The sequence below is a fragment of the Nerophis ophidion genome, linkage group LG21 (genome assembly GCF_033978795.1).
Source record: "Nerophis ophidion isolate RoL-2023_Sa linkage group LG21, RoL_Noph_v1.0, whole genome shotgun sequence".
NCBI lineage: Eukaryota > Metazoa > Chordata > Actinopteri > Syngnathiformes > Syngnathidae > Nerophis > Nerophis ophidion.
Window position 1 is genome coordinate 23,929,133 of NC_084631.1, and position 24,005 is coordinate 23,953,137.

The 24,005-nt window shown below is 43.2% G+C and overlaps 1 protein-coding gene and 1 long non-coding RNA gene across 2 annotated transcripts; both read right to left on the reverse strand.

The window, feature by feature from the left end:
• Positions 1 to 413: 413 nt before the first annotated feature.
• LOC133539923 (uncharacterized) lies at positions 414 to 15,439 on the reverse strand. The gene is made up of 4 exons (XM_061882267.1): positions 14,883 to 15,439; positions 10,143 to 10,310; positions 4,316 to 4,477; positions 414 to 2,106 (listed from the first exon to the last, which is right to left on the reverse strand). The coding sequence occupies exons 1-4, from the start codon at positions 15,004 to 15,006 to the stop codon at positions 587 to 589; spliced, it is 1,974 nt and encodes a 657-aa protein (XP_061738251.1). The 5' UTR covers positions 15,007 to 15,439; the 3' UTR covers positions 414 to 586.
• LOC133539925 (uncharacterized) lies at positions 4,879 to 10,126 on the reverse strand. Its single transcript, XR_009803512.1, has 2 exons — positions 8,021 to 10,126; positions 4,879 to 7,958 (listed from the first exon to the last, which is right to left on the reverse strand). It is a non-coding gene; the product is annotated as an uncharacterized LOC133539925 (long non-coding RNA).
• Positions 15,440 to 24,005: the final 8,566 nt, after the last annotated feature.

Below are 24,005 nucleotides of genomic sequence, written 5' to 3' on the forward strand. Positions count from 1 at the left end.
AACCTTCTAAATTGCGGCATTAATTCTAATGTTCTCCAAACGTTAGTTCTAGGTTTGTTTCTAACAAACCAAGAGTATCCATTAGCTAGCATTCTTTTCAAACATGAGAACTTCTCAGAAGGGCAGCCATTTGGCTTTTCTACACGCGGCTCCAAAAGGTAGCAAAATGGCTGGATTAGTTCCTATTATCCTAACTCTAGTGTGAACAGCACAGCTTGTCACCATTGTTCTGTAAATCAGACAAGGACTTCTCTATTACAGAGAGGGAACTGATGTTGCTCTGCCTTTACCTTTTCAGTGTGTTGCGGGAAATATCCAAACCCTTCTGTAAATCTCTTGTAATGATACTTCCATTTTTGATTTGATACCGACAACGTATTGTCCACTCCCTTCCGAGTAAAAGGGAAACACAGTTTGTTTTTAATTTCTTGGTCGGATTTAATGCTGATGCACAAGATTCCAACAAGACTTATTTCACTCAGAAATGACTTCAATGAAATATAAAAAGACACATTTGTGCAGTATGCGGATCAAGTAATAAAGAATAACACCCAATGCATTCCCACGAGACGGGTGAGTCTGCGCTTCAACCCTCGACATTGTCTGAACAGACTTGGCACTGCCACTCCATCTCCTTCCTGCATTTGCCACACGTGTACTTGTAGCAATCAACACAGCGCACAGTGGCGTGATTGTTCTTGCACCGACAGTTCACCTGGCACTTTGCCCTTTTCCCTTGGCCAGGCGTGGGAGGTTGTTGGCGAAGAAGGTTGCCCTTATTCGCCTTTTTGACTCCCACAAATGACTCAGCAAGCTCGCTTGCCAGCTCCACCAGGAAGTCCAGCCGTCTTTCTTTGACCCCAGTGCATGCCTGGTAAAGCACGTATGCGTTCAGCACCGCAATGTCAATCATGTTGTAAAACACAGCGACTGGCCATCGCCGTGTTCCTGAGCGCACAGTGTACTCTCGCACCATCTGGTCCATCACCTCCACGCCGCCCTTCCTGCTATTAAAGTCGGAGAGTGTGTTTGGCTTTTTTTTACGGGTGTGCCGAGTCTCCACCACTCTGTGCATGCTGCTGAGGATGCAGACGGTCTTACTCTGTTTTGGCGCATAAACCGTCAGTGTGGCACCAGAAGTTGAAAACACTCGAGTGTTGAATTCCTTGAGGCCCAGAGTCTCTTTCGCTGAATTCGGAAGCTCCCGGCGAGTCTTGTTTACTGTGCCGAGGAGGGTTGTCTTCCGGCTGAGCAGTCTTTGCGCAAGTGACAATGATGTGAAGACCTTGTCTGTGGTAACCGTTCTTCCTTTGTCCATGAATGGTTCCATGAGCTTCATCGCCACATTTTCTGACAGCCTATCCCCCCTAGGACAACTGGGGTCCTTGCCAAGATATGGGATGATATTGCACACATACTTGGACTTCGAGTCACATGCCACCCAGAACTTGATGCCAATCTTGTGAGGTTTCGCTGCAATGTACTGCAGGAAACAGCAGCGGGTCTTAGTTTGAAAAAGTTGCTCGCCAATGGTGATGTACCTGCCTGGTGTGTAGGACGTGATGCAGTTGGCAACAAAAGATCCCCAAACATCGGAGATTGCGGCAAACCTGTCAGTTCCAACTCTTTCACTGCGCGTGTCCTTGTCATCGAAGCGTAGGTGTCGCATGATGTCTTGGTAGCGGTTTCGGGCCATAATGCTGATGATCAGTGGGTGTCCCAGCTTTGCTGACCATGCGTCTTTCAACGATGGAAGTCTGACCACCCCGCGCAGGATGAGGATGGCAATAAACGCCATAAGTTCAGAAAGGTCCATGAACCAATTTCCATGCTGTGTATGGCGTCCATGCTGAACAGTACACTCCTGAATGGTTCGAAGCATGTCAGGAGTGACTAAACAGAGGAAGCTCTGTAAGCGACTCGACACCGTTTTTCGGACCAAAGCAGATGGCTCTCCATCTGTGGCGAAAGATTCAATTGGGCTGTGAGGAAGAGGTTTACCGACTTGTTCTTCACACCACACTGTGCCGTCTTTTGCTTTTTCTGTTGGCCAAGTGTTTGTCTCCAGTCGACCTCTCTTTTCTGGTGGCGGTAAAGACTCCTCATCTGTAGGATGAATATATTTTTTGAGAAATGAGCAATGAAATATCCAAATGATGCAAGCAATGAAAACATCAACCGAGGTTAGAAATATATTTGAGGATACCATCTGAATTATATATTTTTTTTTAAATCTCAAGTTTGCATCCTCTGTATTGATTCAGGATTGTTTTCATTGTTTCCTCAAACACAATTGCCTGCCCTGTTGGCCCCAGTATGGACTGGACTCTCACATTATTAACTGTAATCCCTCTGCATCCATTGCACCGGGTGCCGACATCTGCGGTCTCCTCCAAGGTTTCTCATTACGTCCACTGGGTTGAGTTTTTTTTGCCCTGATGGGGGATCTGATTCGAGGATGTCATTGTGGCTTGTACAGCCCTTTGAGACACTTGTGATTAAGGGTTATGTAAGTGTTGTTGAAACTTACACTTAATATTATTTGTTTTAAAGGGGAACATTATCACCAAACCTATCCAAGCGTCAATATATACCTTGATGTTGCAGAAAAAAGACCATGTATTTTTTTAACCAATTTCCGAACTCTAAATGGGTGAATTTTGGCAAATTAAACGCCTTTCTGTTTATCTGTCTTTTAGCGATGACGTCAGAACGTGACGTCACCGAGGTAACACACCCGCCATTTTCATTTTCACATTACAAACACCCGGTCTCAGCTCTGTTATTTTCCGTTTTTTCGACTATTTTTTGGAACCTCGTCGGTGTGTTGTCGGAGGGTGTAACAACACTAACAGGGAGGGATTCAAGTTGCACCACTGGCAAGAAATCTGCCGCCAGACCCCCATTGAATTTGCCAGAGTGTCTGCATATTATACCGGCGGTGTTACAACAGACATGGCACAGAGATGTATAGATAACCTGCAGATGCATTTGCAACGATTAAGTCAACAAAATCACAAAGGTGAGTTTTGTTGATGTTGTTGACTTATGTGCTAATCAGACATACATGGTAGCAGAATGACTGCCAGCTAATCGATGCTAACATGCTATGCTAATCAATGCTAACATGCTATTTACGCTAGCTGTATGTACATTTGAAACTAGATACCCACATTTAATGCGAAACAAACACTTACCAATCGACGGATTTAAGTTGCTCCAGTGTCACAAGATGCGAAAGTCCTGATCGTTTGGTCCGCACATTTTACCGGCGATGCGAATAAGGCAGCCATGCTATGGGCCACTTCATTAGGTACACCCATGCTATGGCCGAATAGCGTCAATACTTTTCGCTCAATAGCTTCAATTTCTTCTTCAATTTTGTTTTCGCTATCTGCCTCCATACTCCGACCATCTGTTTCAATACATGCGTAATCTGTTGAATCGCTTAAGCCGCTGAAATCCAAGTCTGAATCCGAGCTAATGTCGCTATATCTTGCTGTGGTAACCGCCATGTTGTTTGTATTGGCAGCCCTGTATGACGTCACAGGGAAATGGACAGTCGCGTCGCAAATAGGGAAAATCAAGAACTTTAAAGCTTTTTTTAGGGATATTCCAGGGTGTAAAATTTTGAAAAAAACTTTGAAAAATAAAACAAGCCACTGGGAACTGATTTTAATTGTTTTTAACCCTTTTGAAATTGTGATAATGTTCCCCTTTAAGGGATAATATTTTTTGTTGAAAATTATTATGGTTGTGAATTCATGTTATATTTTTTGTAAATAAGACACATTTCGTTTACTATAAAAAGGGCAATTTTATTCCTTCGTAACACCGCTATTCTCACGAGGTTTTGGTGTAGTATTAGGGGTTGCGAGACCTGCATTTGCCCAGACATGCAAAAGACTTTGAGCCATCAGCAGCAGTAAAAATATTTGGCTAGCTGAACAAGGTATTTGTCATATTGTGTCGAATCGTTCTGTATATTTGTGGAGTACATTGGTTTAATTATTGTACGCTCATTTAGTTGCACAAGACTGAAATATTTGCTGCCCAAGAACCTCTGAAGTGGCAGGCGGCCACGAGGTAGCTATTTTGTTTAGCACTTTATTTGCCTGTGACTGAACTATGTCTAAAACCATTGTATTGCATGTTTTGTGCTGTAGTTTTCACGGCATAAACCCAAGTAAAGAGCCCGTCTTTAAGAAGCCGTGCCAGTGTTGTCATTTCGGAGACACAGGTTATATAAATAAACTTTGATTGACTGATTGATTGTTAATCAGCAAATTAAAATAGGATGTTAAGGAAATCTTACCAGAAGAAATTTCAGAGTCTGAACTCAGCTGAAGGGCTATGTCTTCTCCATCGGAGTCACAAGGGTTCACTTGGTTCAGGATCAAGTCCAAATCCTGCTGGGTGCTGTACGACTCCTTTTGATCTGAGCATTCAAGTGGTCCACCACATTCTGATGTAATGGCTGCATTTAGAAATGAAAGATGGTTAATTGTTGGTCGATGAGTGGTAAATTTGAACCTAAAAGCCTTTTGGCTGCCCTCTGAGAATTGCAGGTGTAACATAGCGTAGACACACACAGAGGAGGGACGAAGAGAGGACAAGCTATGCGAGCTGTCGCGCTAAGCTAGCTTGAATGTCCATCCATCCATTTTCTACCGCTTATTCCCTTTGGGGTCGTGGGGGGCGCTGGTGCCTATCTCAGCTACAATCGGGTGGAAGGCATCGTACACCCTGGACACATCGCCACCTCATCGCAGAGCCAACACAAGTATCGATCCATCCATTTTCTACCGCTTATTCCCTTTTTTTTGGGAGGGGGGGAGTCACGGGGGGCGCTGGCGCCTATCTCAGCTACAAGTCAAGTCAAGTCAAGTCAGCTTTATTTGTCAATTTCTTTACATGTAAAGACATACAAAGGAATCAAAATTTTGTTTCGCACTCTCCCATGCGTAGACAAAAAGAAAAGAAAACACAACAGTAAAGTGCAACGTGAATATGTCTACCTACTAAAGTGACAATATATATAGTTCCTGTTGTTTTTAAATAGGACATGGCTGTAAACAATGAGTGTTTTATCAGTAGTGCAAATACTTATGATATAGCAGCAGATGTGTGCAATTTTGCATAGTCATTTTTTCTGTGGTTCATGGGGTTTAGAGTTCAGGTTGTTCCGGGGACGGGGATTTCAAAGTCCTGACAGCCTGTTGGATTGGGCTGAGGATTGAGGGCGCAGTGGGGGAGAGAGAGTTCAGCAACCTGACAGCCTGGTGGTGAAAGCTGTTGGTGAGTCTGGTGGTGCGAGAGCGGAGGCTCTTGTATCTTCTTCCAGAGGGAAGGAGGCTGAACAGGTTGTGTGCGGTGTGGCTTGCATCACTCACAATTGTGAGTGCTTTGGGGGTGAGGCGGGTGGTGTATAAGTCCTGAAGAGATGGGAGTGGTGCACCAATGATTTTCCCAGTTGTTTTCACGATGCGCTGCAGGTCTCTTCTGTCGTATTGAGTGTAGCCCCACCCACACAGTGATGCAGCTAGAAAGGATGCTTTCAATGGTGCCTCTGTAAAAAGTGGTCAGGATGGGTGGTGGAGCACAATCGGGCAGAAGGCGGGGTACACCCTGGACAAGTCGCCACCTCATCGCAGGGCCAACACAGATAAACAGACAACATTCACAAGTAGTGAAACAATAATATAATAAATGCATTGTACACGTAAACAGAAGGCTAAAATGAACCATGTTACAGCAGAGAATAACAAATTAAGAAGAGGAAATTAGCAAATAGATTTAGTACGGTGAGACAACACGTCTGTCAGCCATAGATATGACGAAACAAGTCTTGAAGCTGCAAGTTTATCGCAACTGGTGCAGAAGTGTCTAAACATTGTTTGGTTTTAGAAGCGACAAAAACTTACATCAAGGATGCCTGCTCTCCAAGTAGGGACTTGGACTTATTTTTTCACCTAACAGGCTTTTGTATACATCTATACTGTGTGTAGTAAATCCAAAAAAATTAAAATTTTTGCAATAGACATAGGAGGAATCTTGTTGATATTTTGACGGCGTGGCGAAGTTGGTAGAGTGGCTGTGCCAGCAATCTGAGGGCTGCTGGTTCAATCCCCACCTTCTACCATCCTAGTCACGTCCGTTGTGTCCTTGGGCAAGACGCTTCACCCTTGCTCCTGATGGGTCCTGGTGAGCGCCTTGCATGGCAGCTCCCGCCATCAGTGTGTGAATGTGTGTGTGAATGGGCGAATGTGGAAATACTGTCAAAGCGCTTTGGGCTCCTTAAAAAAAAAGGGGGTAGAAAAGCGCTATACAAGTACAACCCATTTACCATTTACCATATTTAAATAGAATTTGCAATTCCAGTAATAATTGTGTGTGAAAAACCTATGTGCACAAGCCGCCAAACTGCGTGAAATGAAATGCTTGAATGTCCAGGTTGAGTGGACTGTGTAGATGTTGGAACAGTTCTAATCGAATGAGAAATGTGGACTATGCAGAGGTTTGTATATTGACCATTCATTGTAGAAGGGGAGAAAATCCTCGAAATTCTGAGAAAACTGGGAGTTTTGGGAATGGTGAACATTGTTTTGCCTTCCAAATCCTGGAAGAATATTGAAAGGTCCAAATCGGGTAAAAAGTGGCTCAAAATGTTGAGAACTTTGGGCATTGTAGAACTATCCATCCATCCATTTCGGGGTCGCGGGGGGCGCTGGCGCCTATCCCAGCTACAATCGGGCGGAAGGCGGGGTACACCCTGGACAAGTCGCCACCTCATCACAGGGCCAACACAGATAGACACACAACATTCACACACTAGGGCCAATTTAGTGTTGCCAATCAACCTATCCCCAGGTGCATGTCTTTGGAGGTGGGAGGAAGCCGGAGTACCCGGAGGGAACCCACGCATTCACGGGGAGAACATGCAAACTCCACACAGAAAGATCCTCAGCCTGGAATTGAACCCAGGACTGCAGGGCCTTCGTATTGTGAGGCAGACGCACTAACCCCTCTGCCACCGTGAAGCCCCATTGTAGAACTATAAATAAGTCAATTTATTTGGATAGGAATTTCCTAGAAATTTTGGGAAAACCGGGAATTTTTTAATTTGTTAATACTAGGACAATGGTCATAGAAGATATGAAAGGGTTGGTGTTGGTATTTTTCAAATCAGTTTGCACTTGCACGAAAAAATTGGCCCAACTAAGAGGAATGTTTTGAAGGTGGAATGGTCGGAATTGTGAAAACTTTCCAGAGGGAGGTGAATATAGACAATTCTTGGAAATTGTTTAGAACTAGAAAAGTGGTAGTTTGATTGTCCAAGGCAGGTGGAGTTTGTGGATGGTGGAACGGTTCGAATCGAGTGAGAAGTGTGGGAATTGTGCAAATTCGGAAAATGGCCCATTCATTTTCAATGGAAAAAATGTCCCAGAAAACTAGGAATTCTGGGTAATCTGGGTTTTTGGGGGGAGTGGGGGGCTCACAATTCTTGGTCGAGCTGAACGTTTTGATACTTGAAGGGCTCCGATCGGATGAAAACTGTGGTCTGTGGCCACCGGCAACCTTTTATGGCGAAAAAAATAATAAATCACCAGTCAGTGAAGCTGTTCAAGTTTGCGGACGACACTACTCTCATCGGGCTCATCACGGATGGCGACGAGTCCGACTACAGGAGAGAGGTGGACCGGCTGGCGTCCTGGTGCAGCCTCAACAACCTAGAGCTGAACGCCCAGAAAACAGTGGAGATGATCATGGACTTCCGGAAAGTCACAGCCCCACCATCCCCCCTCACCCTGATTGACTCTCCCACCCCCGTCTCCCTTGTAGACTCCATCCGTTTCCTGGGCACCACCATCACCCAGGACCTCAAGTGGTAGCCGACCATCAGCTCCCTCATCAAGAAGGCCCAGCAGAGGATGTACTTCCTGCGGCAACTGAAAAAACTGAAAGTGCCGACTGAGATGCTGGTGCAGATCTACTATGCCATCATCGAGTCCATCCTCACCCCCTCCATCACCGTGTGGTTCCCTGGCGCCACAGTCCGGGACAAGCATCGATTGCAGTGCATGGTACGTGCTGCTGAGAAGCTGATTGGCTGCAAACTTCCACCCCTCCTGGACCTGTTCTCCTCCAGGACCAGGAGGCGTGTGGGTCGGATCACAGCTGACTCTTCTCACCCTGGACACAAAATATTCTCCCCTCTTCCCTCAGGCAGGAGACTACAGTCCATCCAGACCCACACATCCCGCCATCTAAACAGTTTTTCCCCTCGCCTATCAGACACGTGAACAATAACAGGATCTGATAGCTCAGTTACAGCTCATGTTGTTCTATTCTGTGTTATATGTCTTTTATGTTGCACGACTGCGCCAAGTAAAATTCCTAGTTTGTGAACCCGTTCTCAAACAATGGAAATAAAAAAACTTTTCTGAAATAGAAGATTTTTTTGGGTGTAGAATCTTACACGTGCGAATGCTTAGGCAGTCACAGAAATATTTACAAGACATCAGAATAATATAGAGTACATTACTAATATTCAATATAATAATTATAAATACATACATAATATATTCACAATGAAATCCTAGCCCCTGGATTAAATTCATTATCGAATAATAATAGTATGTTTCCCACGTCTGGTCCCCACTAAAAGGGGATGTTTAAAACCTAGAAAGCGCTAACTTTCCTGTGTGTTTAAGCATTATATATCGCCCTATTACAGATACCACGCTTGTGCGTAACAGGCAAAGGCATTAGCTTTGTGTGCCAGCTAATGATAGCCACCTGGATACCTACAGTTAGCTTTTATTGAATGTATATTCCGTCGTAACAACAAATTGTTCGTTGTATCTCTTGGACTAGCGATGAGTGAATTGCCCCAAAAAATCCTCAGACCAACGAGGGATTTTTAATGTTAAAAAGTTCAAGTACCACTGATAGTCACACACACATTAGGTGTGGCGAAATTACTCTCTGCATTTGACCCAATCCCGTTGTTCCACCCCCTGGGAGGTGAGGGGAGCAGTGAGCAGCAGCTGTGATGGCACTCGGGAATCATTTGTTTAGTCTTTAGTCTATAAAACTAGTAATTCTGAATAATATAGACCAGGGGTGGGCATTACGTCGATCGCGATCGACTGGTCGATCTCGGAGGGTGTGTCAGTCGATCTCAAGCCAGGCATTAAAAAATAGACATAAAAATTAGCAATCATCAATCATACCAAGACTTCACTTTCGTCAGTTGTTTGACATTCTCGGCACTCGAGGATCTTGTGAGATGACGCTGGCTGCTGCGAGCTCATATTTAAGAAAAAAATCACTAACAGGGCGGACGCAGAGAAACACATTTTATTTCTAGAGACTCCGTACCTACTGTCAAAACTCTAAAGACCGACTGCACAGTTCCTGTCTTCACCATAAAAGACCTGTTTCATCCTGCCTGTGCTAACAAAATAATAGTCTCAGAAAGCTAGCGTGCACAAGCTAGCAAGCTACGGAGTTTGATGCCAATGTATTTTTGTCCCCCTCCCTCAGCGACCGCTTTCTCTCTTGCTTGCCCACCCGCACACTCACTGACGTCACTCACCTGCTGCCAGACATTAAAGGGCCACACACATATGCTACTCTCATAACAAAGTGTTTAAAAACGAGTAGGGCAAGTTGGACAAATGAGATGTCAAATCCAACCACTTTCATGTGGTATTGGACAGAAAGGAGGACTTTTTTTTCCTCCATTTGAAAATGCGGACGTTATCAGCACCACTGTCTAATTCCAATCAATGCAAGTCATCAGAATCAAATACACCAACTTATATTCTTGTCTTCATGAAAGAAAGGAATCTATGTGTGTTAAACATGCTTGTATTATCATTAAACACCATTAACATGTTAACAAAAATGTCTCTTTCATAAATAAATAAATATAAATTATAAATAGGAATGAGGTAGATCTCCTCGACTTGATCAATTGAAAAGTAGCTCACCTGCAGAAAAAGTGTGAGCGCCCCTGATATAGACACTTTACAAATATAAATGTTCTGTCGAACCACTAATGGTGACATCAGTTAGCTGGGGATGGTCTTGTTATATTTCAGTTTGGAGAATGAAACTGTGAGCAAGTTACTTACTTGGACTGTGATGAAGCTGGAAGGACTGAGGTGGTTTTTCCTCATGGTCTTCAATCTTCACAGAAACAACAGTGAGATCAGCCTCCTGCCGCCCAGGAAAACAGTCTCCCTCTTGACTGAGGCACACTTCCTTCTCTTCCTTTTTAATGTGGGGAGGCTGCTGAACATCTGTTGGGTAAATAAGCAAATACGATTAGGAAAGAATATAAATAATTTGTTAATGACACTGTTAACACAATGAGAGTATTTGCGTTCTCCTGTGTGTTGTGTTAAAAGTGTGTATTGCTTAACAAACAATGAAAACAAGCCACTAAAATATCTTTGAAAGCGGTACAGTGAATATGGTCAAGTGCGTAAAAAATAAAAACCTTCACAAAAAAAAGCCAGTACAGTTCGAAACATTCCTGAAAAAACTTTATAAATCTACTGTGCAGCGTGAGTAACCATTTTTTTCCTGTACATACTTCAGCTTATTACATCTAAACTTTATTCTTAAAATCAACCATAATCTTGTAATGACATTGTCCTAACCATACCTTTTAGTATCTAGGACATTGGTGTCAAATGTACGGCCAGAGAGCCAGATTAGGGCGGCAAACAGGTTTTATCCGGCCCGCGGGATGAGTTTGCTAAGTATAAAAAATGTACCTGATTTTTTTAATGTAAGAAACTGCTGTTCTAAATGTGTCCACTGGATGCCGCAATAGTAATTATTTGCATCTTTGTCGATGATGCTACATATGTAAAAAAAATTAAACTCCATGATGTTAGTGCACCAGCCGAGGAAAATTACCAAACTATATAAATAACATCCTGCAATTTGATTTTTATATAATTTTTATATCTTAATGGATTGAAAATTAACGCCAATGAGTTGACTGATGAAAATTATCACATAATTTATTCAGAATGTATAAATAACGACAAATAAAGATAGAATACTATTAACCGCAACATGTAAGTGTAAAAAAAAAAAACCACAACATTATAAATTGTACATTTTGAGAATGTGCTTGTTCTATTTTCAAACAAAGAAAACAATCTGAAGTTGTCTTTATTTTTAATTTATCGTGCCGTGGTTTTACCAATCCGGCAAATTTGGGAGTAGATTCTTCTCCATGTGGTCTCTGATCTAAAATGAGTTTGACACCCGTGCTCTAAATAGTAAGTTTTCAGCGTGACATGAAAACTTCCATCCATTTTCTACCGCTTATTCCCTTTGGGGTTGCGGGGGGCGCTGGTGCCTATCTCAGCTACAATCGGGCGGAAGGCGCGGTACACCCTGGACAAGTCGCCACCTCATCGCATGGCCAACACAGATAGACAGACAACATTCACACACTAGGGCCAATTTAATGTTGCCAATCAATCTATCCCCAGGTGCATGTCTTTGGAGGTGGGAGGACGCCGGAGTTCCCGCAGGGAACCACGCATTCACGGGGAGGACATGCAAACTCCACACAGAAAGATCCCGAGCCCGGGATTGAACCCAGGACTACTCAGGACCTTTGTATTGTGAGTCACATGCAGTAACCCCTGCACCACCGTGCTGCCTGACCTGACATGACATTTCGAAACCTCGGGGTTTGGGTGGACAATAAGCTGGACTGGACTGTCAACACGGACCACCAGTACAAGAAAGGACAGAGCAGGCTGTACTTCCTCAGGAGACTGCACTCCTTCAACATTTGTAAAAAAACTCCTGTGGATGTACTACCAGTCTGCGGTTGCCAGTGTTCTGTTCTACATGGTAGTGTGCTGGGGGGTCAGTACATCTAAGAAGGACAGCTCCAGACTTGAGAAACTGATCAGGTGGGCCGGTTCTATAATCGGAATTAAACTGGACACACTGGTGACGGTGGCAAAGAAGAGGACTGTTGACAAACTAGTGAGCATCCTGGATGATGCCAGTCACCCTCTGCATAGCGTTATCAGTAGCCAGAGGAGCCTGTTCAGTTCTAGACTGCTTCATCCCAAGTGAAGGACTAATAGACTCAAAAACTCCTTTGTCCCACACGCCATTAGACTGTAAAACTCCTCTCTGGGGCGGGGGGTAATAGGATCACAGGGGATGCAAAACAATAACAGTGCAATACCTTTTCATGACATGGTCACTACTGCCTACTTTGTCTTGTTATATTCTTATTTTACTGTTATATTTTTATTCCCATTGTTGCTTTTTATTTTTTATTCTTATTGTAATATTTCTCCATTTTGTTTCCATTTAAACCCCCATTATTGACTTTTTTAAATTGATCTCAACTCTGTACACTGCTGCTGGAATTTTAATTTTCCTGAAGGAACTCTCCTGAAGGAATCAATAAAGTACTATCTATCTATCTATCTATCTATCTATCTATCTATCTATCTATCTATCTATGACAACTTGTTTTAGGCAATAGATCTTCTGAAGAAAAATACTACTTTTGAAAATCACGAGTTTGTTATAAGACACAAAAATTCACAATACCACTAAGTATAGCTAATAATAACTTTCAATTGCTAATTTCTTATTTCAATACATTTCACCCAGATAATTTTGACTTGTTCCACCGGCAGATTTTGTTTAGCTCGTTAGAGCTCAAGTACTTCGGAGACTTGTTCACGAGTGAGGGAAGAGTGGATCGTGAGATCGACAGGCGGATCGGTGCGGCGTCTTCAGTAATGCGGACGCTGTATCGATCCGTTGTGGTGAAGAAGGAGCTGAGCCTGAAGGCAAAGCTCTCAATTTACCGGTCGATCTACGTTCCCGTCCTTACTTATGGTCATGACCTTTGGGTTATGACTGAATGGACAAGATCACGGGTACAAGCGGCCAAAAGGAGTTTCCTCCGCCGTGTGGCTGGGCTCTCTCTTAGAGATAGGCTGAGAAGCTCTGCCATCCGGGGGGAGCTCAAAGTAAAGCTGCTGCTCTTCCACAACGAGAGGAGCCAGATGAGGTGGTTCGGGCATCTGGTCAGGATGCCACCCCAATGCCTCCCGAGGGAGGTGTTTAGGGCACGTCCGACCGGTAGAAGGCCACGGGGAAGACCCAGGACACGTTGGGAAGACTATGTCTCCCGGCTGGCCTGGGAATACCTCGGGATCCCCCGGGAAGAGATGGACGAAGTGGCTAGGGAGAGTAAAGTCTGGGCTTCCCTGCTTAGGCTGATGCCCCCGCGACCCAACCTCGGATAAGCGGAAGAAGATGGATGGATGGTTGAAAGCAAAAATAAATCTACCAATGGAGTAAGTCAAAATTGTCTGGGTGTTTAAAAGGGAAATGAACAGATAAAACTTATTTTTAGCTATACTTTGTAGTATTGTGAGATTTTGTGTTTGATAACTAACCATCCATCCATCCATCCATCCTTTTTTCTACCGCTTGGGGTGGCGGGGGTCGCTGGAGCCTATCTCAGCTGCATTCGCCAACTCATCGCAGAACAAACTTCCATCCATCCATTTCCTACCGCTTATTCCCTTTGGGGTCACTGGGGACTATCTCTGCTACAATTGGGGATAAGGCAGAGTACACCCTGGACAAGTCGCCACCTCTTAGCAGAACAAACATGTGATGCTCAAAAGTAGTTTTATTTAATCAGAAGAAATATTGCCTTAAACACAAGCTCTCATGTCACTGAAAAATGACTATTGTATTCAGGGGATTGTGACTTGAATTAAGTTTGTTTAAATATTTTGACTAGAAATTTGAAATATATAGATTGTGAGTATTAAAACAAAGCAGTGGGTCATCCTCACAAGACAATTCACTTTCCTACAGACGACATTTTTAAGAACAGCGTTAATATTCAAATATAAAGATAGTAAACGTAGGCTGACCATATTCTGAAACCCCAAAAAGCGGACACATATATGCGTGCCAAGGCGGGCAGCACGCCAAGGCCGGGACTAGGTGAAAGTTGGCCGATGATACTTGAACTTGCTTTATAAATAATATATTTATTTAAATAAAGCATTTTTTTGTCCTCTGTTGACAGCAGTGTTAGGAATTTTCAATTAGGGGTCCAGGAACCCCATCAAGTCCCGGAAGAGTTAGTTTTGCAAAGGATTCTGGGTATTTGTTTTTTTTGTGTTTATGTTGTGTTACGGTGCGGATGTTCTCCCGAAATGTGTTTGTCATTCTTTATTGGTTTGGTTTCACAGTGTGGTGCATATTTGTAACAGTATTGAAGTTGTTTATACGGCCCCCCTCAGTGTGACCTGTATGGCTGTTGACCAAGTATGCTTTGATTAACAACCAATCCACTATCTCGCTCTCTCTATCCCTCCCTCACAAATAGTTTTGTTTTCTTCAACCACTTCTTAAACCTGTACGTACATTGAAAATACACGCAACGGCTTGGCGCAGAGGGAGAGTGGCCGTGCGCAACCCGAGACTCCCTTGTTCAATCCCCACCTAGTACCAACCACGTCACGTCCGTTGTGTCCTGAGCAAGACACTTCACCCTTGCTCCTGATGGGTGCTGGTTAGCGCCTTGCATTGCAGCTCCCTCCATCAGTGTGTGAATGTGTATGTGAATGGGTAAATGTGGAAGTAGTGTCAAAGCGCTTTGAGGACCTTGAAGGTAGAAAAGCACTATACAACCCATTCATCATTTATTTATTTAACCCTGACTCAAAACGCCAAACAGTTGAGGCACTAAAGAACCCCGCCCGGACAGTCCTGCAAAAGAGGACATGTCCGGGAGAAAGCGGACGTATGGTCAGTCTACAACGTGTGAGAGTAAGAAGTAAACAAACCTGTTCTGTGTAACACAACTTGATGTTTCATGAAAACAGCGTCCAGTAGTTGATGTTGTCGCTCCTTCTCCTCTTTTGTTGGACAAAGTTCCTCCTCGTATTCTGCGATCGTTCTTTCGCACATTTTCACACGTTCACAACACGTGTTAGCAGCTAACAAGCAAAGCTAACTAGCAAGTTAAGCTAGTACGATGAGCTTAAAATGGCGCACGCACTAATGTATCCGAATACAAACATTAATCAACGGTGTTTAATCTATTAAACTACATAGTTGTGTACGTCTTCGTTCTGTTTTGTTCACACAATGTGGTCAGATCTCGCGGGAGAAAAACAAACAAACAAACAGCGATTTGTCTTCTTCTTCTTCTACTAACTGTTAGTAAAGGTTGAGAGCGTCACCTACTGTAATGTAGAATGTAGTGTGGGCCATAGGACAAAACGAGGAAATCCCGTTAAGAACCAGTGGAGGGCAGCAATACGCCCAAGATGCTCGACTAGTCCGCTGAGTAGGGTCTCGCTGCGGCCGCAGACATTGGAGACGTCCCCCTGTACGGGTCGGCTCCCTGTATGGGAGAAGATGGCGACACCGGAAGTAAAGTGCGCTGACAACGGAAGTGAATCAGAAATGCTTTTTTTAAAAGTTAAAGTTGAAGTACCAATGATTGTCACACACACACTCGGTGTTGTGAAATTATTATCTGCATTTGACCCTTTACCCTTGATCACCCCTTGGAAGGTGAGGGGAGCAGTGAGCAGCAGTATTGGCCACACCCGGGAATAATTTTTGGTTATTTAACCCCCAATTCCAAACCTTGATGCTGAGTTTTTGATTGATTGATTGATTGATTGATACTTTTATTAGTAGATTGCACAGTTCAGTACATATTCTGTACAATTGACCACTAAATGGTAACAATCAATCAATCAATCAATGTTTATTTATATAACCCTAAATCAAAAGTGTCTCAAAGGGCTGCACAAACCACTACCACATCCTCGGAAGAACCCACATAAGGGCAAGAAAAACTCACACCCAGTGGGCAAGGAGAACTCACACCCAGTGGGACGTCGGTGACAATGATGTCTATGAGAACCTTGGAGAGGACCACATATGTGCCAGGCTTCCCACTAACTGACAAAGAAACCGATAACAGATTTGGTTTCCAGTTCAAAGTGTGACATGATTTATTTAAAAATTTGAGAGTTGATTTTTGTATTTTCCATGAGTTATTATTTGTACCAACATGGTGCAAAGTAATTCATGATTTGTTATAAAATGTTAGTGGCTAGCTAGTTAAAATGGGATATTGTGATTTCACAAGACCGTCTTAGAAGTGATCATTTGAAAATGTTCAATTTGAAAAATGTGCACTTAGAGAAAATATAAAAATAAAGTGTTTCATATTGATGTTTATCTGTTTCTATGGATATTTATTGTGAGAAATCATTAAGATGATCAGTGTTTCCACAAAGATAAATATCATTAATTATTAATAATAACATGGAGTTAAAGGTGAATGGAGCAAATTGGCTATTTCTGGCAATTTATTTAAGTGTTTATCAAACAGGTAGCCCTTCGCATTAACCAGTACCGAAGAAGTAGCTCTTGGTTTCAAAAAGGTTGGTGACCCCTGTTCTAACCATCCATCCATCCATCCATTTTCTACCGCTTATTCCCTTTCGGGGTCGCGGGGGGCGCTGGCGCCTATCTCAGCTACAATCGGGCGGAAGGCAGTGTACACCCTGGACAAGTCGCCACCTCATCGCAGGGCCAACACAGATAGACAGACAACATTCACACTCACATTCACACACTAGGGCCAATTTAGTGTTGCCAATCAACCTATCCCCAGGTGCATGTCTTTGGAAGTGGGAGGAAGCCGGAGTACCCGGAGGGAACCCACGCATTCACGGGGAGAACATGCAAACTCCACACAGAAAGATCCCGAGCCTGGATTTGAACCCAGGACTGCAGGAACTTCGTATTGTGAGGCAGACGCACTAACCCCTCTGCCACCGTGAAGCCCCTGTTCTAACCACTGAGTGGTAAATCTGCGGCTGAAAATATTTTTAATCACAAATATTGTGATCTAATCAATTCATTAAAGCAAACAAAAGGTGACATAAAAAATAAACACATATCTAACGAGTTCATCATCTTAGTAAGCACCGAGCAGATATGATTAGAATACGATATGGATTGGGTTAGCCTGATTTTTAAAATGATTTACATATACATTAGATTGATGTTTAAGAATATGAAAGTGTAGTTTATGTTTCAAAATTAGAGGAATGTAATATTCTGTAAACATCACATGATGGGATTATTAAGATGTAATCACATGCATTTAATGCAGCATTTGCACCTGAAAACATTCTTAGTTTATTGTTTACTTCATTGATGATGTCATCATTACCATGAATTAATTAACGTGGACCCCGACTTAAACAAGTTGAAAAACTTATTCGGGTGTTACCATTTAGTGGTCAATTGTACGGAATATGTACTGTACTGTGCAATCTACTAATAAAAGTTTCAATCAATCAATCAATCAATCAATCACACCTCAACCATGATTGTATTTGTCTATTTGTACACCACACTTACGCAGCAGGCACAAGACATTGATACAAAGTTGATTATAAATACAGTACATGTCCTTTTAAACTGACTTTGAAACAACGCTGCAAAATAAGTATTATTGGTAAATTGAGACAACATTGACGTCTAACGTTGGATCCACGTTGTTGGTTGGGAAATGACCTAAATTCAATAGTCAAATCAACATCAGAAACTAACATGGCGCAGTGGAAGAGTGGCCGTGCGCAACCCGAGGGTCACTGGTTCAAATCCCACCTTGTACCAACCTCGTCACGTCCGTTGTGTCCTGAGCAAGACACTTCACCCTTGCTCCTGATGGGTGCTGGTTGGCGCCTTGCATGGCAGCTCCCTCCATCAGTGTGTGAATGTGTGTGTGAATGGGTAAATGTGGAAGTAGTGTCAAAGCGCTTTGAGTACCTTGAAGGTAGAAAAGCGCTATACAAGTACAACCCATTTATTAATTAATCGTCGTCGAAAAGCATGTTGTTTCAATGTAATAATTAAGTTGCTCAACGTCAAGACCAAATTCAACAAGTTCTCAACGTTGTGTCAATGTTTTGTGCCTGCTGATACCCCACTAATGAGCTAAGTCATATATTTTGGTACTTTCAGGGTGCCGTACAAACCTTTATCTTACTTCATGCAATCTGAATGTTTTACATTTTACATCCTGGCTTGAATGATTCAAACGTATTTGCTAATTCACCTTTCAAACAAGTAATGCAGTGTGTAGAAAGCATTTCAAATCTCCAACTGGCTGCCAGTGACCTCAATTACCTCCTCTTTACATTGTCAACATATCACTGCTCGAGCAAACATGATGTCCCTTCCATCCATCCATCTTCTTCCGCTTATCGGGAGTCGAATCGTGCAGGCAGCTGCCTAAGCAGAGAAGCCCAGACTTCCCTCTCCACAGCTCCTCTTGGGGTATCCCGAGGCATTCCAAGGCCAGCTGGGACACATAGTCTCTGCACCATGTCCTAGGTCTTCTCCGTGGTCTCCTACTGGTCGGACGTACCCTAAACACCTCCCCAGGGAGAAGTTCGGGGGGCATCCTGACCAAATGCCTGAACCACCTCACCTCATCTGGCTCCTCTCGATGTAAAGGAGCAGCAGATTTACTTTGAGCTCCTCCCGAATGACAGAACTTCTCAACCTATCTCTATGAGAGAGCCCAGCCACCCGACAAAGGAAACTCATTTTGGCCGCTCGTACCCGTGATCTTGTCCTTTCGGTCATAACCCAGAGCTCATGACCATATGTGAGGATAGGGGCGTAGATTGATCAGTAAATTGGGAGCTCTGCCTTCCGGCTCAGCTCCTTTTTCACCACGACGGTTCGATACAAGGTCCGCATTACGGCAGACTCTGCACCGATCCACCTCTCGATCTCACAATCCACTTTTTCCTCACTCCTGAACCAGACCTCAAGGTACTTGAACTCCTCCACTTGGGGCAAGATCTCTTTCCTAACTGAGAGATGGCACTTTAGCCTTTTAGGGGCGAGAACCATGGACTCGTACTTGGAAGTGCTGATTTTCATCCGAGTTGCTTCACACTCAGCTGCAAACCAATCCAGAGCCGAAGATCCTGGCCAAATTAAGCCAGCAGGATCAAATCATCCGCAAAAAGCAGAGACCTAATCCTGCAGCCACCAAACCCGATCCCCTCAATGCCCTGACTGCGCCTAGAAAGTTGTAAACAGAATCGGTGACAAAGGGCAGCCCTGGCAGAGTCCAACCCTCACTGGAAATGCGTCCGACTTTCTGCCGGCAGTGCGAACCAAGCTCTGGCACTGATCATATAGGGAGCAGACCGCCACAATCAGGTGGTCCAATTCCCCATACTCTCTGAGTACTCTCCACAGCACTTCCCGGGGAACTTGGTCGAATACCTTCTCAGAGTCTACAAAAACTTGTAGACTGGTTTGGGCTAATTCCAATGTACCCTTAAGGACCCTGCCGAAAGGATAGAGGTAGTCCACAGTTCCACGACCAGGACGAAAACCATATTGCTCCTTCTGAATTCGAAGTTTGTAACTTTGACGTAGCCTCATCTGCAGTACATCTGAATAGAACTTATCGAGAAGACTGAGGAGTGTAATCCCACGACAGTTGAAACACACCCTTCTTAAAGAGAGGAACTTCCACGCCAGTCTGCCAATCCAGTGGCACCGCCCGCCCCCGATGTCCACGCAAAGTTGCAGATTCTTGTCAACCACGACAGCCCCACAGCAGTCTGAAGGAACTCCGGGCGGATCTCATATACCCCCGGGGCCCTGCCACCAAGTAGCTTCTTAACTACCTCGGCAACCTCATCCCCAGAACCAGGAGAGCCCACCGCGGAGTCCCCAGGCACCGTTTCCTCATTGGAAGACGTGTAGGCGGGATTGACGAGGTCTTCGAAGTATTCCTTCCACCCATCCACAACATTCTCAGTCGACATCAGCAGCACACTGTCTCCACTATGCACAATGTTGACAGCGCACAGCTTCCCCTTCCTGAGGCGGCGGATGGTGGTGTATAAGTTCACAATTTATGATAAAAAGCTCAAAAATATCGAACGTATTAATCTAACTAATGTACTACCAGAAGTGATTGTAAAGTTTGCAGCAATATTAACTGACAATCTTTCTGTCTTTTCCGCTGAACTTGTGGAAATTATCACTGCACTGCAGTGGGCAGAACAAGTTATATCCTTAAGTCTAATAATATGCACAGAAACACTAACTGCTGTTGAAATGATGAAATCTGGCAACACGAGTGAAAGAAATGACTTGATTTATGAGATTTTAGAAATGCTGTCAGGAATTGATAATGTGAGAACATAGGTCAAATCTGTTTGGGTTCCAGCTCATGTAGTAGTGAGGGAAAATGAACTCGCAGACAAATATGCAAAGCAAGCAATAACGACTAGAAGTATAACAGTTCATTGTCAAACTAGTAAATCAGAAGTCAAGTCAATAAAGGTCTACTGAAATGACATTTTCTAATTCAAACGGTGATAGCAGGTCCATTCTATGTGTCATACTTGATCACTTTGCGATATTGCCATATTTTTGCTGAAAGGATTTAGTAGAGAACATCGATGATAAAGTTCACAACTTTTGGTCGCTAATAAAAAAGCCTTGCCTTTACCGGAAGTATGTGCATGTGACGTCACCGGTGTGAGGGCTCCTCACATCCTCACATTGTTTATAATGTGAGCCACCATCAGTAAGAGTAATTCGGACCGAGAAAGTGACAATTTCCCCATTAATTTGAGCAAGGATGAAAGATTCGTGGATGAGGATATTGATAAGGAAGGACTAGAAATTATTATTTTTTTAAATAAAATAAAAAGCGACGGCTCCGGGCGGCGGCAGTGTGAGCGTTTCAGATGTAATTAGACGCATTTACTAGGATAATTCTGGAAGATCCATTATCTGCTTATTGTTTTAATAGTGTTTTAGTGAGATTGTAAAGACATACCTCAAAGTCGGATGGCTGCGGTGAAAACGCCAGTGTCTCAGAGAGAAGCCGAGGAGCCAAACTCACAGCTGCCTTTTTTGACAGCTACTGCAGGAGGACGCATATTCCACTGATGTCTCCGGTAAGATATATATCTCAATTTTCCCGTCCAAAAACATGCTGGTTGACGTAGAGAAACATGTTCGCTTGACCGCTCAGTGTTAAAGCTTCACAACAAACAAAGAAACACCGGCTGTGTCTCGGTGCTAAAGACAGCTGCAATCCACCGCTTTCCACCAACAGCATTGTTCTTTATAGTCTCCATTATTAATTGAAAAAATTGCAAAAGATTCAGGAACACAGATGTCCAAATTACTGTGTAATTATGCGATGAAAAGTGACGACTTTTAGCCGTAAGTGGTGCTGAGCTCTGAGCTAGTATGTCTCCTCCAACCAATAACGTCACAAACACACGTCATCATACACGTCATCATTCCGCGACGTTTTCAACAAGAAACTCCGCGGGAAATTTTAAATTGTAATTTAGTAAACTAAACCGGCCGTGTTGGCATAAGTTGCAATGTTAATATTTCATCATTGATATATAAACTATCAGACTGCGTGGTGGGTAGTAGTGGGCTTCAGTATGCCTTTAATTAGAAAATTAATTATGACACACACATATATATATATATATATATATATATATATATATATATATATATATATATATATGTATATATATATATATATATATATATATATATAAAATATATATACAAGTATTGAATAATAACATGCATAGATAGGCGCCAGCGCCCCCCGCAACCCCAAAAGGGAATAAGCGGTAGAAAATGGATGGATGGACTTATATGTATGTATATATGTATTAAGGCGAGACGTGATGACTCCAGAACCCACCCCTAATCCTTCTTTGTGACACCTACATGGGTGCCTTCATACCTCATACACCTGGTCTTGTTGGATTTCGATGTTAAAGATGGGGGTTGTTGTGTTTCTGTGTCACACTATTCTTGGGTGCAAGAGTGTGTCCTTTCCCTTGCTTCCCTGCCATGTTTCCTTTTGTCTTGTCCACTGCAAAGTGCATGCTGGGTAATGACAAGTGCCCCCTTCCCTTTCTCCAGACTTGGTTTGATAGACTTGTCTATACGCTCAGTCTATCGGGCCCAGTGTGTGTGCACGAGGTAATGATGCAGCTGGCCCGTTAAAAGTGACAGCACTACCTCCATCCCACACACAAAATGAACCCCCACGTAGTAAATAGAGCTCTCACGACAATAGCGAGTATTTCTCTCCTGATGAGGATTACACATTTGTTTAGAAATAGACAAGAGGGTTGAAGGAAGGGGGAATCTATCTTTCTTGTAGACCACCGCCTGTCTTTTTCCTCTTTCGTCTGTCGGAGGTTGTGTACGTTTGAAGTCTGTCCATTTGTCTTAGGGGATTGTGAAGTCTTTCTATTGACTATTGAGTGTGTAGGCGAGTGTAGAGAGTGAAGTGAAGGTGTTAAGGACTTGACGTGAATAGCCTTCATCCATCAGTCATTGAGGTCAGCAGGGAGAGACTAGTAGTCCTGGGTGGTCTTGCATTTTCATTGAAAACACCACCCATTCATACACATATTTGTCCTACTGTAAGGGATGGGTGGTTGATTGTGTGTGTAAATGCGTATTGTGTGCATGTGCGCACGTGTGCGAATGTGTCTTATGTGCATACCAAGTGGATCTCTTCATCAACGTTACAAAGTATCGAGAGTTGAATTTTTGAGATTTTGTACATCTAATGTACAAAGTGTTTAAAGCCAGGCTTTAAAGGCCTACTGAAACCCACTACTACCAACCACGCAGTCTGATAGTTTATATATCTATAACGAAATATTAACATTGCAACACATGCCAGTACGGCCGGTTTAGTTTACTAAATTGCAATTTTAAATTTCCCGGGAGTTTCTTCTTGAAAACGTCACGTGACGTCACGGGCTGTTATGAAATCTGAGCGCTGCACACACACACACAGCTAACAGTTGTCTGCTTTAACGGCATAATTACACAGTATTTTGGACATCTGTGTTGCTGAATCTTTTGCAATTTGTTCAATTAATATTGAAGAAGTCAAAGTAGAAAGATGGAGTTGGGAAAATTTAGCCTATAGCCACACAAACACACGGTGATTCCTTGTTTAAAATTCCTGGAGGTGAAACTTTCCTATGGATCAGAGCGCGGTCAAGCCAACATGGATCCCAACCAAATGTCAACCAGCAGGTTTCGGTGAGAAAATTGTGGTTAAAAAGTCAGTTCTTCCCGGAGAAAAGCTGAGCTTGTGCCGTCCATAGCTGCCGTAGACTCCCCTGAGACACTGCGCGTCAAGACACCCGTGGAGACACCCTTCCGGCTATCAGGTACTATTTAACTCACTAAAACACTAGCAACACAATAGAAAGATAAGGGATTTCCCAGAATTATCCTAGTAAATGTGTCTAAAAACATCGGAATCCGTCCCAATGCAATCACAGGTTTTTTTTTGTACTCCGTCACTATCAATATCCTCAAACATAAATCTTTCATGCTCGCTCAAATTAATGGGCAAATTGTCGTTTTCTCGGTCCGAATAGCACTTTTTGTTGGAGGCTCCCATTAAAAATAATGTGAATATGCGAGGAGGCCCCACACGTGTGACGTCATCGTCTGCGACTTCCGGTAGAGGCAGGGCTTTTCTCTTAACACCGAAAGTCGCAAACTTTATCGTGGATGTTCTCTACTAAATCCTTTCAGCAAAAATATGGCAAAAATGATCAAGTATGACACATAGAATGGACCTGCTATCCCCGTTTGAATAAGAACATCTCATTTCAGTAGGCCTTTAAACGAGTGTTTTGATTACAATTGCTTGTTTTTTTTATTTATTGTGGGTTTTTTTCTATCTGAATTATTAACATTACTACTGTTATTCTCTCAATCATACGTTTTTATTTATGTCCATCGATCCATTTTCTACCGCTTGTCCCTTTCTGGGTCACGGGGCGTGCTGGAACCTATCTCAGCTGCATTCGGGC

Coding starts and splice junctions, on each gene's coding strand:
- LOC133539923 (XM_061882267.1), bottom strand. CDS start 15,006: ATGTGCGAAAGAACGATCGCAGAATACGAGGAGGAACTTTGTCCAACA. Junction 10,311..14,882: donor AGTTGTGTTACACAGAACAG/GTTTGTTTACTT, acceptor TTTACCCAACAG/ATGTTCAGCAGCCTCCCCAC. Junction 4,478..10,142: donor CCAGCTTCATCACAGTCCAA/GTAAGTAACTTG, acceptor TTCTAAATGCAG/CCATTACATCAGAATGTGGT.